The sequence below is a fragment of the Spodoptera frugiperda genome, chromosome 17, assembly GCF_023101765.2.
Source record: "Spodoptera frugiperda isolate SF20-4 chromosome 17, AGI-APGP_CSIRO_Sfru_2.0, whole genome shotgun sequence".
NCBI classification, from domain to species: Eukaryota; Metazoa; Arthropoda; class Insecta; order Lepidoptera; family Noctuidae; genus Spodoptera; species Spodoptera frugiperda.
Window position 1 is genome coordinate 2,458,624 of NC_064228.1, and position 17,282 is coordinate 2,475,905.

Below are 17,282 nucleotides of genomic sequence, written 5' to 3' on the forward strand. Positions count from 1 at the left end.
CTTTGAACGCACCCATAGACGTTTTGTTAATGCGCTACATCTTATTTTTATTTACATTTTTCTAATTTCATAAATGAAAAATATGTTTAGTTTTAATATATCCACTATATTCCTCAATAGATTTTCTATAAAATCGAAAAAATTATCCTTTCTTGAAAGATTATGTAAAAAATATTTTTAGATGTGCTAACTCTGCAGGCATTTATTTTATGCTGGCAAGTAACTTTGCCGCCATGTTCATAAATATGGCTGCCTTGTTGTTGGCGACTGTTGGGTGCTTGTTTAGAAATTAATGTTTGTTTCTTTCGTTTATTATGATTTCAATTAACTGCATTTGTAAAATATTGCAGCTTAGGGCGGATAACATAATATATTGGTGAGTGTGTACCATTCAATTAATGTTGAGACCATATAAAGTGTTCGTTAACGTAATAACAATCTGCTCGGAACAACGTGAGCTTTTCTAATGCGTATTCGTTTTCTTTATGTTATTCATGATAAGTGTTGAGATAATGTATCATAACGGTTTGTTTGCGAATATGTATTATAATTCAAGGTTCGGATACAAGTGAGGGTCATATTTACATAAGTTGTGACCTTAGTACATGCAGACAACAAAAGAATACTTCCATGGATCTGTTGTCAGCAAGTAATGTTCTTGATGTTTTTTCTTATTTATTAGCGATTGTTCATCCGTTGCAAGTATAAAATGTTTTGGAGTAAGTGGTATGTTCGCTATGTCGGTAAACTGAGAAGACAATAAAAAGTAGGTGAACGAACCCCGTTTTGTATCCACAAATAGTATAGTGCTTTCTAAAAGTTCGATTTTTGCTTACGCATCATAGCGGCTTCTTCGAAACCGATTCTCAACGTCGCACACAGATTCGTAGTAAGATTTTGAGCGAAATGCGTCATTATTTATTTATTGACAAAATATTTACTTTTGCAAAGTGAATGAAACATCGGTTTTGGGAGATCAGTACTCTCTATTACTGATGTTGGTAAAATAAACGAATCCACAATATTTACAGTTAGTTTCCGATGGCGTTAGTGATAACAGTACAAATCTTGATGTTAGCAATTTGCTCTTATCAGAAGAATGTCAATAAACTTGATAAGTGTTTGCTTTCTAGTCAATTTTACAAGCAAAAACTATAATGAAGACTTAAGTCATGATTCCTTCAGTACACTGAAACAAACATGATTTTGACCTTTTATGAGCTCGGTATATTAATTTAAGATTGCTATTATACTAATCTGAAACTAATTTCCTACTGTACTATTATAAGAAGGAAAAACTTCTACCCTTTTTCCTGACAAGTATGGCTGATGCAAGAATATAAAAATATACATGTATGTCTAAGTTTATATTGACAAGGTGCAAGGAGATTAATTTAATATCTGTATTTATAGTGTATTTTATGCAAGAAAATAAGTTATTTCAATAAATAAAACATATTACACACACTGTTTTTCGCTTTTCATTCACTCACTCACACACTCATACAAATGTCAAATATCATACTATCGAAAAATGTGTATACCGACCTAATACTGACTTCATAATGAAAAATTTTACCTAGGCACCTTTTACCTAACTTGTTCTAATAATTTTGCTTAAAGTTTCCCATTTAAGTGGGTCAATATTAAGGCACATTCTTATGGCATTTTCCTATAGAAATTGGTTGAAATGGGTTTAGTAATATAAAACATACTTATAATCAAATAAATAAATCAAAGCAAGTTATTATACAAATTAGTTTTTTATTAATAAATTTATAAACTGTACTTATTCAATATTAAAATTGATTTAATTAAAATAGTTACAATTACGGAAAATATTTATAATTGTAATACAATGACCCATATCAGTACTTATATGAGATGTGCAAAACAGCTTCTTCTTGTGTTCACTGTAAGGTTGATATTCTAACTGTAATGACAGGATGCCACAGCTGAAACGCTCCTTCACTGCATGCATACCATTAAAAAAAAGGCTAGAGTGTGGTATTTTCACCTTACTAAAATCTCCTTGGTGACCACTATCTGCACCCAAAGAAGGCACCAGGTCATTCTTAGTAGGCCAACTCCACTTATTATAGTACCCCTTAATGGAGATGTGTTTTTCTAAAGCCTCTGAGCAGTGCACACCGCACATATACCTTAGATGCGGTACAACCGGTGGATGAAATTATTGTGTTTTTTATTAACTCAGTGAGACACAATGTATTTTCTTTAGTTGTCTTATATAGAGGCATACAAAAGGTTAATCCAACTTTTTGTATGTACTCTTATTTTTTCATCCACCCTCTTTTAAATTGAATACTTTACATCAGACATTTTTCCGTTTTTTGGCTCAGCCATTGTGGTTACGGTTGAGCCACCACATTTTAATTCTTTAGTTTTTTCTCCAAATAGCTTTATCAGGTCAAGAGACAACAGTGGCGTAGCGTGCCTTGGCGGGGCCCCGTATAAAAAATGTTTGGGGCCCATTTTTCTTTGGGGGGGGGGGGGCAATAATCGAATCAGCGAATCCATGTTTGGAGGCCCTTATTATTTTATAGACGTTAACTTTCCTAAAGTTGCTGCCAACTTAAGAACGCATGCTTTACGTGATATGAATGTGATATGAAATAAAAAATTGGGAAGGTTTTATTTTTTCTCACGTACTTTGGGGGCCCCCGTAACCTGGGGGCCCCGTATAATTGATACGGCAGATACGGCGCTAGCTACGCCCCTGAGAGACAAGTCAATTTATTGTGAAATAAATGGGTAAAAAATTATGAGTATGCAAAATTCAATAGTAGGATTGTTAAATATGTAGTATACATAATATACTGGACAAAGGAGCAATATTTGCCTCTTATTATCCTTTCATAGTGTGAAGGTTGGCTTTGTATAAAATTCATGAGAATTAGAACAAGGTTTGCACACAATTTTGCTGTTACGATGAAGAATTTTCAGGACAAAAAATGCTTGATATTGAGGATTGTGTAAAAATAAAAAAAAAAATTCTTTTAATGAAAACATCGTCATCATTTGACCACATCCATCTACTGCCTACTACTTCCACGACAACAATGACCAATATTATTAGTTTTCGAAGCTATATTTTTTGTGTTAACAAAATTGAGCTAGCAACTGGTATTTCGGGAAATTCTCTGTTAGTCACAGAGGCATATTCCACTAAGGACTTTAAGCCCATGTTTCCTTTTTCTTGTAATTACAAATAATTAAACAAAAACCATTTATACCTCATGCCTTATTGTGTTGTCCTTTTGTGTACATAAATGATAAATAATAATTTGATTCTGCATTTTGTAACTTGGTCAATAGTAATAACCATTCACTAAGTATTACTCGTATTAATATAGTTTTAATCAGTAAATTATCATCCTCATCACACCTAATGATTTATTTTATTAGTTACTAAACCAAGCAAATTACTAAAATAATAATATTGTTAGTAATTACATATGAAATATACTACATAACTGTGACAAATACTTGTCAGTTTTAGTAGACATTCTAGCAAGGAAAAGAGCTATTTGTTCTTTTAAGAAATTTTTAATTATTAATATGATTTGTACCAGAACAGAAAAATATTAATTTACAAATGAATACACCACCAAATATATATTTCTCTTTGTTCCAGATTTTATTTAACCGAGAGACCCACAGTTGTCAGAGAGGAGAGCTTTTTTTTTTATAAATGAGCCCCACCTAGTAATTTAAGCTTGTAGCTATCGTAAGCAGTTCTATTTGTAGAGGTAGAGTTGGATAATTATGTCCAAGATGTGGCCGGCGTCGCAGTATTCTCACAGCAACGCGCCCGCACCCAACAATTCAGGAAAACCAAATGAACACCAAAACCAACAAAATTTGAAGACCTTGGGCATGACCTCAGCCATTTCCATGGCAGGTAAGTTATCTACATTTATCCTGTTCTTAAATAAAACATGATAAAGTATATTTATAAAACTTTACCAAGGTCAGGGTCGATTTAATTTTTACTAAATACTAAATAGCTTTATCTCAATATGACCTTGTAATAAAAAAAACTGTCTGTTGTCCGATATTACATCTTAATTCTGTCTTGTTTGTTATTAGTCTAGCTTACTGTGTCAGCTAATCTCGAATGTTTTGCGTAGATTGTGAAAACCTAGATCGGTAATACTTGTAACCCTGACGTCTGTTGCAGTTAATATTTATAAACAATATCATTTCCAGTGATTAAGGAAATTTCCTCATATAAATAATTAATATTAATCATATCACGCTCAGTGCAATGTAAGATTCTGAAGTGTAACTATCATATATTTATACTGCTACATTATGACTGCAGGTCCGAAGCCCATTGACATAGAAAAAACCACAGAACTGAAAGAATCTCTGATTCCCTATGGAGTGTTTGAATCGGAGCAAGAGATGCATCATCGGATGGAAGTACTGGGTGCCCTGCATAGACTTGTAAGACAATGGATCAGAGAGGAATCTATGCGGAAGAATATGCCTCCCAGCGTTGCTGATACTGTCGGGGGAAATATTTACACATTTGGATCTTATAGGCTTGGAGTAAGTTGGTTTAAAGATTTATTCTTAAATGAATGTATGCTAATGCACTTGCAAACTCACAATATAGAATTTGTGACATTATTTTACAAGTTATTGTAGTCAGTATTAATGCCGCTACATGCCAATTAAACCTCTATGTGTATGACAAAAGTGTTTCCTTTTCAGTAACACTACTTCTTCACATTATATTAACTTGTGGATATGTTTGTTCAACAGGTGCACCATAGAGGTGCCGATATTGACGCCCTGTGCGTTGCCCCTCGCCACATAGACAGGATTGACTATTTTGCGTCGTTCTACGAGTTATTGAAGGCGCAACCTCAGGTTAGTACAGCACTACTTTCATATGAATTTTGTTTTAAAAGATTTTTATCAATTGGATAAAGTATAAAAGGGGTTCTAATATAATTTAGTTTTAGTCCCTCAACATTGTCCGCGAGGTAACACGATAACCGCCACGACGATTTGCCTTCAACAGTTATCTTTCGGCGGTTAATGCTTTAAGGCAGAATTTAAGAAAGACTTCTCTTAATGATTCCCTAAGGTGTATTTCTCTACTTATTTCTTCAAAATAAGTTTAACGGTTGCAAAGGATAGCAGGTATATCCTAAGTTCTGGGTATGTTCCAACGTGAAATGAAATGTGTTCAAAACGAGTTTGCTTATTGGGGCAGGTCTACTACAAAACTATATGCATTTTTTTGTGCAGGTAAAGGATTTGCGAGCCGTAGAGGACGCATTCGTGCCCGTTATCAAGATGAACTTCGATGGGATTGAGATTGATTTGCTTTTTGCCAGATTGGCACTCAAGGAAATACCCGGTAAGATTCCCCTTCTCAGAAGGGCCTCCTGTATGGATCATTATAAAGATTTGCAGATATATAATAAAGCTAGTTTTCAATTAATTAAGCTAGAATTTCGTCTTAAATATTTTATGAAGTTTATATTATGTTGTCTATTTCCTTTCTATTCTTACTCCAAGTTACCTATTGGCGCAATTTATTCAGTTCCACTATACCTTCAGACGTAATCTCATCATTAAATCCTATTTAATCTATATCCTTGCTCACACAATCCATTGTTCGTGTCCTGATAGGCTATTCTGTAATTGTCAATTCTCGCCCGTCATTGGTCGAGATTATTTCTCACAACCAATGACATGGCGGACTGTGATTGAGCTCACTTCGAATGTTTCGAATTATTATTGAGAATTATAGAACCTAGCTGTTTAATATTTGACTTGTTCGTCAACTGGCGAGTGTCAAACTAGTCAAATATTTTATTACTTTATCAGACTTGTTTCTTGCTTCTTTTAATGTCCAATCAGTCTTTTTCACTACTTTTTATTATGTTGTCTTTCATGATGAGTAAACATTTTCCAGAAACAAAACGCGTGATGTTTTATTATCTCTATTAATTGCACAATAATTTTCTTCTAATCGATAGAATATGCGTATATGTACAATATAAATAATGATTCACGCCTTATCTTAATGTCAATTAAAAATAAACATAGTCCAGTATAAATATAGGGGAAATCCGGATCTTAAACTTTGTACACTTCTGATACTAAATTGTTTATTTATTTGTTAAAAGGTACATGTTAAAAACTTAAAAACTAGTGTATAGTACGACTAAACTATTTATCCTATTTATACTGTTTATCCTATTGCTTAGCATAGTATTATACGTTATTATTTTAAATAATAGATTAGGCTCATAGACTTGACTCCTATGATATAATCCTACTAATATTATAAATGCGAAAGTTTGTATGTTTGTTTGTTACTCCTTCACGTCGAAACGGCTGAAGGGATTGAGATGAAATTTGGAACAGGAGTAGATTATAGTCTCACATGGCCATTTTTATCCCACGGGAACAATATAACTTGCGAAAAATGTCAACACAAGGATTTTAGTCTTACTTAACTTTACTTGGCGTTTTGATGTAGTATTTAAGAATATAAGATCGGATATTTAAAGTTAAATCAGTAATTAAATATACCGGGTAAAATGGGGTGAATAGAAACAATTTTTTTATTAGGATAATTAGTTTGTTTTCATATTTTTGGTTTTAATAATGAATTAATAAAAAATATTTGAATGGTGTAAACAGTTTTAAATTACGTGAAAACACAACAAAATGTTGGTCCTATTCTTTTCTTCTGTTCTTTAGTACCTATCTTAAGTACTTAATCTATAATCATGTTTTTATTAATTTTGGTATGCTTTTCCAACAGATTCCTTCGACCTTCGCGATGACATGCTCTTGAAGAACCTAGACCAGAAGTGTGTGCGTTCACTGAACGGATGCAGAGTGACCGATGAGATTCTCCGCCTCGTGCCTAACATAAACAACTTCCGACTCACACTGCGCGCCATCAAATTATGGGCTAAACGTACGTATCTATACTTCTATACTAATATACTAATACTAATACATATTATAAAGCTGAAGAGTTTGTTTATTTGAACGCGCTAATCTCCGGAACTACTGGTCCGAATTGAATAATTATTTTTGTGTTGGATAGTGTATTTATTGAGGAAGGCTGTAGGCTATAAAACATCACGCTATGACCAACCAGAGCGGGTGAAACCGCATGGAAGTAGCTAGTCTAAAATACAATTACAATATTACAATATTATTATTATATGTTTTACTCAAAATTAAGTAGTAAATACAACTAATGAGTATGAGATGTGATTCTGTCTTAGAGCAGAAACTAACGCAACGTCCTGTATGAGCGATCTAGACGCGAAGGCGATGCGGTGCGGCGCGCTACGGCGCGTACGCGATCAATTTGCTTGATATTTTCGCGCGAACTAGACGCGGTGCCGTCACGTGTTTGTTTCTAATGTCGCAAACAGAAACAAAACGAAACGATTCACATGCACGTAGGACATAGCCGCCGTGTCACACCGCATCGCGTTGAATTCGCGTGGCACCGCACCGCTTCACATTCGCTTTTAGATCGCTCTCGAGACTCTTACTGACTAAACTCCCCTATCCAACTTTTGCTCCATACCAAGGCATCGGTACCTAAATGGCGACCTATCTACGACTCTAGCAGATTATAACAAGACCTATAGAATTAATTATTATGTTATCGGCTTACTCACGTAAAGTTACAATAAAATCAAGACCTACAGAATAAACTTTCGTATAATAATATAATATTTTGTAATCTTATTGTTATACAGGGCACGGCATATACTCAAACACACTCGGCTACCTGGGCGGTGTGTCCTGGGCCATGTTGGTAGCGCGGACCTGCCAGCTGTACCCCAACGCGCTGCCTGCCACGTTGGTGCACAAGTTCTTCCTCGTCTTCAGCCAGTGGAAGTGGCCACAACCAGTTCTCCTGAAACAACCTGATTCTGTCAACCTTGGCTTCCCCGTTTGGGATCCTAGAGTGAGTATTCGATTTTTATTGAGGTTTAATGTGACTGTTGATGAAGCGAAAGAGGTATGTAAGAATCGTAGCAATTGGCGTTCCATCGTCTCTGCCTACCCCCAAGGGAGTCAGGCGTGAGGTTCTGTATTATCTATGTTAAATCTGTCTCATTGAACACACTGTTGACCTGTTTCTGGTACTAAAATAATGTTTCATTGTTCATAGCAAAACCAGATAACTAGCTAGGTCAAATTAATTCATTTATGGTAGAAAGTAGTGTCAGTGTGTACTTAATTACTATTTTCGCGGAAATACCTATTTAACCGTAAACTAAATAATGTTTAGCAACTGTAATTTTAACGTGTATGTATGTTCTAGGTGAACATTTCCGACCGATTCCACCTAATGCCAATCATCACGCCAGCGTACCCGCAACAGAACTCGACGTTCAATGTATGTGCTTCCACCAGAACTGTCATTATGGAGGAGTTCAGAATTGGTAAGTCTCTCTCTCAATTCAAGGATGTCGTTTCTTAGTGTTTTTAAGGCATATGGCGGCAGACTTCAGCTGCTAGATGGTAATCAATCGGCACACCGACAATATAAGAAGAGTTGGCGTTGACAATTGTGTTAGCGGCCTTTTAGGGATTTAATTATTGGGCGATTGGGCATAGAAGGAGGATGGGACCTCCGGTTACCGCACGTGTCTGCATAGTTATTTATATAATTATAACTTACTAGCTACTTCCGCGCGGTTTCACCCGCTCTGCTTAGCTCCTATTGGTCATAGCGTGATGTTTTATAGCCTATAGCCTTCCTCGATAAATGCACTATTCAACACAAAAAGAATTATTCAAATCGGACCAGTAGTTCCGGAGATTAGCGCGTTCAAACAAACAAACAAACTCTTCAGCTTTATAATATTAGTATAGATATATTTATTTATAAGTTAGTTATTTATTTATTTGCTTCAGGCATCTAAGGTTATATCACGCTGGTTTTTCCGGTTCATTCGTGGCGAAGCTTGCTTCTCTTACAAGGAACTGTCATAATGTTTCTGTATGTTTTAAATAATAATTAAATATTGTCCACAGGTTTGGCCATAACTGATGAAATAATGCTCGGCAAATGTGGATGGGAGCGCCTGTTCGAGGCCCCCAACTTTTTCTCGCGGTACAAGCATTTCATAGTACTGCTGGCGTCCTCCGCCAGTCCAGACGACCAACTCCAGTGGTGCGGGCTCATTGAAAGCAAGATCCGACATCTCATCAGTATGTATATTCATATCTTTTACATAATATTTTTTTTTATTTTAGTTTAATTTTTAAACGTTGCTCCACATTAGGATTTTCTCCTGTGTCGTGGGTGCGTTTACAAACATACAATTTCACATGCACATGACACCCAGACCCGAAACAACAATTTGTGGATCACACAAAGAGTTGTTCCGTGCGGGAATCCAACCCGCGACACGTTGCACAGCAGCCAGTTGCCCAGCCACCGCGCCAACCGTGCAGTCATATTTTTCTCTATCATCATAATTATCAGTCACACGACGCTCCCTGCTGAACATGTGTTCCTATAAACCTTTTAAAGGAATAATGTAAAATCTATTTTAATACTAGACGCGACAGTTTCCTAGCACATCATAGATTATGTATGGAAATATAGTTTTGTTTATAATAAAATTTTATACTTTACGTTACGTACAGCGTGAAATAGGTCAATGACTCGTAATTAGAATTGTGGCCCCATAGTAGTAAACTAAATTGGTCTCGTCTCGTCTCTCGTCACTTGACGCGGGTGTAGTGTAGTAACAGCGGAACAGTCGACTAAGGAACTAAATGTTTAACAAAAACCTCTTTGATAGACCTCGTCCTTTTGGAATACTATCTATAACCTGCCTGCAAACTGGAAATTATAGATAGCTCTGTTAATTATTATGTTATCGGCTTACTCACGCAACTGTTTGACGAGGAACTCGACTAGTTTCAAGCCATGCTAGAGGCTCATATTCATGAGCAGCATTCCACTAACACGACGCGGCGACTGTCGCTGCTACTGGCGACTGCAGTGTGTCGCCCACCGCACCCTATGCTTAGAATCCCGCGCACTTTACGGCGCGCGCGACGATGTTGGCACGTTAAGACTCGTTCGCCGGCTACGTAGGTGTTGGGTTCAATTCCCGGGTCGACGCAAAAACGGTGTTACATACCGCGCTCACTGTGTCACACGATTGTAGATTTGGCTTCCAGGCAGGTTGTAATGCCCCGCCACCGTCTCTCGTCTATAGCTCTTTTTTTGTAGAGGAGGCTCATAGTCTAACACTGATTTCGCATAAGCTGTCGATGATGGTAATGTATTATGCACATAAAGTTTATAATGATGTTTACTTGTTACAGCAACACTGGAGCGCAACACCCACATTACGATCGCACACGTCAACCCTGAGTGCTACAACTCAGTTCCATTAAACACTAATAACGGACAGCCTCTAGCCTTGCCACCAGGTATGTAAAGAAATTGTAAATCCCACTAGTATTATGAATACGAAATTTTGTATATTTGTTTGTTGGTTTATTACTCCTTAATATTATTTATAAATGTTATTTATCTATTTCAGGCGCACCAATGCCAGCTGATCCATCGCCAGAAGTAAAAAAGAACGAAAATGTAAGTACGTCAGAAAAATAAGCGTTGAGTTTACTTGTTTCTGAATAATAGGGCAAACAAGCAGACAGTATCCTTAGTACGAGTTTACTTTAAACTTTTAACGTTGTGATTGGCTACAATCACAACGTCGAACCGCTTTCGTTTCGATTGCCTACGTTAAACGTAAAGCAAACTCGTACTAAGGGTACTGATCATCTGGATGGTAAGCAATCTGCGCCGCCCATGGACACCCAACACCAGAGGAGACAACACACATAGATAAAAGTGTGTTACCTGTATCTTATAAAAGTAACGTCGACCCATTAAATGTAAAAAAAAATACTTATATTGAACCCCACTCTAATATTTCTGCCAAAGCAATTTCAACTTTATTGCTAAACCATTAATATTGAATTCTCTTTCCATTCCAGGGTGAAGTAATAGCGAACTACTGTTCCATGTGGTTTATAGGGCTAGTTTTTGAGAAGACCAACTTGAACGTGGACCTCACGTGTGACATACAGACATTTACTGAAGCCGTCAACTATCAGGCAGAGAACACTAACATGTTGCGAGAAGGCATGACCATCGAGGTAAGTTCATTGTCCTCTTGTGCGAAATGTCATATCTCATAGGGAGAGGGTGATTATATCCTGTACCACGCAAAAAGTTTATTGGGATATGTATATATGACTTCGTCTTTGTAACCAACTGTAGACAGTTGACATTACCAAAGAATGGCCCATCAAGAACAGTTTTGATTGCACGGTTGGCGCGGTGGTTGGGTAACCGGCTGCCGTGCAACGTGTAGCTGGTTCGATTTCCGCACGGAGCAACTCTTTGTGTGATCCACAAATTGTTGTTTCGGGTCTGGGTGTCATGTGCATGTGAACTTGTATGTTTGTAAACGCACCCACAACATAGGAGAAAATCCTAGTGTGGGGAAACGTTTTTTTAAAAAAAAAGTCTCCAGAAATGGGATAGAGTTCACCAAACATCATAACATTAACCACAAAACGATCACCTATAAGATATGCCTCCCCCAGCGAAAGATTATGAACTAGAACATACTTATGACCTAATAATTGGCATAAATTGTGTACTTTACTATTCTATGTTATTCCGAATCATAATCTACCGCTGTTCCAAATTTCATACCATTCTCTTCAACCATTATGGCGCGATTCAGTAACAAACATACACACAAACTCACGAACTATCGCATAAAAAATAAGAAAATATGAACTATTTTAAAAATTAATTGCAACGTTATTACAGGCGCGCCATGTCCGACGTAAGCAGCTGCACCAGTACCTCTCCGCGTCCCTGCTGCGTCGCGAGCGGACCTCCTCCGGTACCAAGCGCAAGATACACGACCGGCCGCCTCCACCGCCCGGCCCACAGAAGAAGACCAAACGACTCTCCGAGAGCAGTGTAACTACCTTATTATTTAATACTAGCTACTTCCGCGCGGTTTCACCCGCTCTGCTCGGCTTTCAGTGGTCATAGCGTGATGTTTTATATATAAACCTATAGCCTTCCTCGATAAATGCACTATCTAACACAAAAAGAATTATTCAATTCGGACTAATAGTTCCAAAGATTAGCGCGTTCAAACAAACAAACAAACTCTTCAGCATTCTTCTTCGTATAGATTTTAAAGCATTTGCTGCTATTTTCATCATAAACAGCAGTCTGTTGAGCTGAACTCAATATTCAGCCCTTCGTATGCAATCTCTGCCAGACACTTTGTGTCTACATTTTACTCCCTATAATTTCGAGATGATTGGCTACTCAACCCTTCCGATAAAGCGTAAAGGCAACAAGAAATCAAATACATAACCGATTTATTACTAAGCTAATCATAATTAATTCACAGACGGAGGAAGTCGGCGTATTATCGTTCAATGAGGACTCAAACTCGTCTAACGTATACGAAGTGAACTTACACAACGGGGCGGCGCAGCACGCGAGCGCGGAGGCCGAGATGGCGCGACCGAAGCCCGCCGCAGACAAGGCTGAGCATCCACCCTCCACGTCAAACTCCATCGCCTGTACGTAGCAGTACGAGGAATGGCGTACCAGGTTCATTTATGGAACCGCCAACGTCAAGCTCACCAGAAAACGAGTGTAAATGTTTGACAGTGAACTAAGTGATCAACAGACTAATGTGATTATAGTGAGTAAGAACTTGTGATAGTTAAGATTCGAACAATTATTGCAATTTTAATGGTGCAAATATGTGACGTTTTGGTGTTGCCCTGCTGATTAGTACTGACGGTTTCATAATGGTGAGTATTTGATTGATTTGTATGATCAATGATTAACTTATAGGTACATTCATAGATTACGGAGTAACTAGCAAATGGAGTGCCAATATAGATTTTGATAAACATACGATCTTTAGGGATTTTGGCTCTTTAGAATATTCCTTTTTTCTACATAGGACTAGTCAGATTTGATCAAATATTTGTAATATATTATTCGCATAAGCCCCCCAACATAGAAGCACTTCATTTGTTACTAACTCTTAACATAAATAAAAACTAAGTAGAAGAGTTGAAACAATCGGACAGAACCTAATTCGATACTTTACATATCTGTTTAGGTGTACGTCTTGGAATAACTCAACAACTGTGGGAATTTTAAGTGAAACAATTTTAGATTTAGTATAATTGATATGACATAGCCAAGTAATGGGCTCTGCACACTGATCCCAGCGGTATCCAGCCGCGATCGGTCGGGCTAGCGTGAAACTTAGTTCGACGTAAGTTTTACAGGCTTTAAACCTTTACAATTACCTATTTAATCATGTAGAGTAGACAGTTTGTTTAATCGCCTAGTTGTCGTAGTCTCATTGTGTTCTTTGAAGCATTTAGCATGCATACTTTTGCACTTTGATATTATTAGTGCTAGAGTGTGAACTCATGAGCTGTGGGTTCGATACCTACTCATGGATGTATGTTTGTAGGATATAATTGTGTCTATAAATATTTATCAAGTCTTGCTTATTCTCAAATAATTTTGTATGCTCCATAGATGTGATACGGGGACAACGCATCGTGGCTGCGTAAGTTATCAAAATATCATTAGACATTATAAAGGAAAAAGTAAAAAAAAAAAAAATGTTTTAGAGGTATAAAGTGAGATGATGAAGGTCCGTATTATTGTACGAGATATTCGGGTGTTGTTTATTTGCAGATGGCGCGAGGGCGGGACGGCGTCATGTAAGTCTGGCACTGTCACACGTAGGGCTAGGGTGTCAGGCCGTTTGCAAGGAACTACACAAACGTATTGACGTCGCGGTTGCGACAACATGACTGCCGACGCTTACCATACGGAGTAGTGACGAACGGAGTGCTGATTGGTATATTTTTTTGTAGATTCGCACTCGCGTCGTACGAAGGAGACGGCACGGATTATCGTTCGCCAGGACGGAGCGGTGATGCGTATCCATTGACGGATGGTCCACTGTAAGGCCACGTAGACCTTAGCGCTCCATTTATTTACTAATCCCTAGTGTTAAGTCTCTTATAGCATATTATTTTCATACATTATTTATGATCTAGCCCGCCAGTCATGTTGGTCGCATAACGTAAGATTTTCTGTGCCTAATATTTTTAAGAACAAATATCTGTGAGTTAGTTCTATGATAATACTAAATAGGTTTCTGGTGCAAATGCCGCCATTTTATTTGTAGGCTTTTACCGTAGTTTTATTAAGAATAGTAGATTTATGACATAGATGATTAACGATTAACACATTTTTAACTGACAGTCAAACCAGAATGAAATGCGGCGTGCATTTTGCGTTACATTTTACGGTTTTGCATGATACAACATTTTGATATTGATATAACTTTGATTTGGAAGAACTCTTTAAATATTTTGTTTTGCCAAATTATCTAAACATTTTTAAAGTAATTTGCTCACAGAAAGTATTCCATTTTGTGTATGTAATTTTAGACTTTGCGTGTTTGACAAATAATGGAATACACGGGTATTATCGTGGATTTTCGTTACAGTGAATGCGGTCACAAGCTGACTTGACTTGACTATTTTTAGTTCCTAAAAGCCCACCCTATCTAAATAACAACCACTAAAACCTAGTTTGACGAATTTTAACATATTTTGAAGGGTTTGGTGTTAGAAAAAGATTGACTTAACGTCTCTGGGTTGGCCAACGTATTGTATTACAAAGATTTATGGACAAATCGCCTCCAAATGTGAGCCTCATGCTGCCCAAAAGAGTGTAAGACCTTTGTAGGCAAGTTACTTAAAGATTTGACCTTTCAAAATATCAATTTCTTGCAAACGGTCAGTGATAGTACAAAGTGGAAGAAATGATCAGTTTTATTATTGAAGCTTTTTTTAAAAAAGAACTTTATAACTCGACAATTATGATGTGAATAACTTTAGATTGGTTTGAAACGAAAACATCTAAAAGATTGACGGATATTGCTTTGTAATTTGTAAGAAGTTACTTCAAAATAGTACCTACATAAAAGAGTCTTCTCTACTGCAATAACAGCTAATTTTATGTAACAGACAACCTATCATCACATTATGAAATGAGCTTTAAATCCATTCTTAGTAAATATTTGGTTTAAAAAAATGCTGAAACACTTTCTTCAAATTAATTGCGACATTAGTTACTGACAAAACGTTAAGTTGAAACATTAACATTAATAACTGACATAGTTTATAACATAACAAATCAGATATATAATTTTTATAATAACTATCATGAGACATACTATATTAAACTAAAAAGAAATATTTTTAATTTATTTTTTTACATTTTTATTTCAATTGTAAAATCACGGTTTACTCACGTATATTAATGGAGAAAAGCTCTACTAGTTTCAAGTTACAGAGGGACTCTTCATCATGAGCAGCGTGCGCAGACGCGGCGACGTCGCGCAACCTACTGATGCCGCCGCGTCTGTGTACGCTGCTATTAATTCAGATACATATATAATATTATTGAAATGTTAATCCAAAAGACAGACCACACTAGTATTGTCGAGTTATAAATGTTATTAAACACTTGATTAAATAATACACCATCTTACTATCAAACACTTTCTTCTACTTGACATTCAGGGTAAAATATCAATTTTGCAGTTTTAAGTTTGAATATAATTTGCCCTTTATCAGACTCGTATTGTTCGTTTTGTGTGTGAAAATTGCATTTTTCACGTTCAACTAGATATAACGAAATGATTCCACCTAGTTAATAAGACTCAATGTAGTTGTTCATAAGGACCTTCAGGTATTTAAGTTGTATATATTCTATAGACAATTGATAATTATATATGAAAGTATATATCTGGTAAACAATAACTTAAAATTGAAAAAAAAAAACAATAAATGTATATACAAAAGGGATTATTGTTGTTTTATTTTTTATCTTATTGAAATTATACCCCAATAGTTTATTCTTAAGATTAAATGAATACTCGCCTATAACACAGGGTTTTCCTAGTACAGGCATATAACTTTATAAGGTCTATATCACTTATTAACACGTTCAATGCCGCCGACACGCCAAGCGTGTTCGTGCGAATTTCTATAACTACGCCTCGAACACGCCAGGCGTGTCCACGTGGCGTAGTATTATAGTACCCCCGGCATCGCTATGAACTTCAAAAAAAAAAAATGGTGACAGTGAACGTGTTAAGAAATATTTGGTATTTGGCTCTTTTATGTCATTATGAAACAAAGATTATTTATACAAAAGCCAAAAAATGTTTGTACCTAATGTTACCAAGTAATTAGTAAGTTGGATATGCCCCAACTGTACATGATGACAGCACTGTCATTCTTGGTGTGTGTGGAGTGTGGTGGTCTCGCCATATTTGTTAAGTTTGTAAATCAGTAAAATAAATATCAGTGTCAATAATAATAATTATAAAAGTTGTTTATATAATGATAACAACATAACACATAAGTCACCGCCTTTATCCCTTGGGGTATAGAAACTACAAAACCCAGCTACAGCTAATATCTTAACGATTTTTTTAGCTTCCATTACAATCAAACTAAAGTCCCCGTCACGAGAAGCTATAAATTTTGTAAACAAGTGTTCAGGAGTTCACAACAAAATTAACAATAACAACCAGATCCGCGATATATGCAAAGCAATGAAACAAACTCGTAACTTGTGGATGAAAATGCCCCAATCGATCTCATTCATGATAACTATCAGACGAACAATTTTGTCATAGTAAATGGATCAAACGAGCAGACGAATTACCTGATGGTAAGCAGTCAGTACCCACGAATATGAAGATCCAAAAAACAAACAGGAGGAGGTACGCAGTCACAAGCAAAGAGTAGAATAAATACAGCGTTTGACGACCGAGAGCGAGAGTCGACACACTATTGACCTCAAACAATTACAGCCCATCATGTGAAATTATAAAAACTATTGGTCGCCTAGTGGTCGAAATTCGACCATATACGATTTAATTTACAATACCACTTAACATACGTTCAAGGATAATTTTTATTTAACGAATTGCTATTAGTTTTGTAAAATTCAAATTAATATATTCTGGCGCATCATGAACAGGAAAACTCTATTCATATGAGACGTAGGAATATCATCGCAATGTCTGTCGATTTTGACGATACAGCAGTACCTAATTAATAAATGT

General features: G+C 36.4%; 1 protein-coding gene across 6 annotated transcripts; it reads left to right on the plus strand.

The window, feature by feature from the left end:
• The first annotated feature begins 209 nt into the window (after positions 1–209).
• On the plus strand, positions 210–16,011 carry LOC118276645 (poly(A) polymerase type 3). Of its 6 annotated transcripts, none has more exons than XM_035595038.2 (17): positions 210–376; positions 3,656–3,922; positions 4,346–4,575; positions 4,792–4,899; positions 5,284–5,395; positions 6,815–6,973; positions 7,776–7,987; positions 8,348–8,468; positions 9,064–9,240; positions 10,372–10,479; positions 10,593–10,642; positions 11,053–11,214; positions 11,900–12,055; positions 12,501–12,912; positions 13,230–13,388; positions 13,661–13,691; positions 13,823–16,011. In XM_035595038.2, the coding sequence occupies exons 2-14, from the start codon at positions 3,787–3,789 to the stop codon at positions 12,681–12,683; spliced, it is 1,914 nt and encodes a 637-aa protein (XP_035450931.1). In that variant the 5' UTR covers positions 210–376; positions 3,656–3,786; the 3' UTR covers positions 12,684–12,912; positions 13,230–13,388; positions 13,661–13,691; positions 13,823–16,011. The 6 variants fall into 6 exon arrangements, with proteins under 6 accessions (XP_035450931.1, XP_035450933.1, XP_035450929.1 ...); XM_035595040.2 differs by having other exon boundaries at positions 14,005–16,011; XM_035595036.2 differs by having other exon boundaries at positions 13,661–16,011.
• The last annotated feature ends 1,271 nt before the right edge of the window (positions 16,012–17,282 follow it).